Source organism: Penaeus monodon, chromosome 28, assembly GCF_015228065.2.
Source record: "Penaeus monodon isolate SGIC_2016 chromosome 28, NSTDA_Pmon_1, whole genome shotgun sequence".
Classification (NCBI taxonomy): Eukaryota; Metazoa; Arthropoda; class Malacostraca; order Decapoda; family Penaeidae; genus Penaeus; species Penaeus monodon.
In genome coordinates, this window is record NC_051413.1 from 1,992,191 (window position 1) to 1,992,869 (window position 679).

At 50.2% G+C, this 679-nt stretch overlaps 1 protein-coding gene across 1 annotated transcript in view; it reads left to right on the forward strand.

Moving 5' to 3' along the window:
* LOC119590897 (rho GTPase-activating protein conundrum-like) overlaps positions 1 to 679 on the forward strand; it is a 57,568-nt gene that overhangs the window by 56,504 nt on the left and 385 nt on the right. The window contains exons 5-6 of the mRNA XM_037939634.1: positions 44 to 151; positions 481 to 675. Coding sequence (XP_037795562.1) covers positions 44 to 151; positions 481 to 675 — 303 coding nt within the window. The remainder of the gene's footprint in view (positions 1 to 43; positions 152 to 480; positions 676 to 679) is intronic.

A 679-nucleotide genomic window follows, 5' to 3' on the forward strand; every position in this document is an offset into this window, starting at 1 on the left:
AACAAAAACAACCCTTCTTCCGTCTCAATTCCCGGTCGTCCTTCTGCAGGAGGAAGCCCTGAAGCGCCGCGTCCGCACCCTCAACGCCACCATCAGGCGCAAGAAGCAGCGCCAGAAGCCCGACATCAGGAACTTCTTCGCCAACACTGACGTATGTTGGAGGAAGTTTTGCTTTGGGTTTCCTCGGTTTCTTCTTTGTGTTTTTTGTTTGTTTAGTGTTTTATTGCGTTTTTTTTTGTGTTTGGTTTATGTCGGATGGAAGAAAGCGGTGGAGTTTTCCTTGAATTATTATTTTCCTATAAAGAATATACTGTATATACTTGATAAAAAATATACTATATTATTTTGCTATGTTATTTTATTTATAAAGATGATAATCTCACGGTTATTCTGTTTTCCTCCCAGTTTCTATCGCATTTATTTTCCAGTTCTCGCATTTATTTTCCAGTTCGAAAGGCATTAACCCCCCCCCCTTTCCAGAACTCGAGCACGGGCACGCGCAGCCGCAGCGCCACCCCGGACTCGCTGGACTCGGTCTCGCCCCCGCGCACGCCGCCGGACCCACACCCGAAGTCCTGGGTCGACCCGTACCTCAGCCGGTCCCGCGGGTCGCTCGACTCGGGGAACCACTCCCTGGTCACTTCCCCCTCGGTCATCACCTCCCCGACGCCCTTCGCCG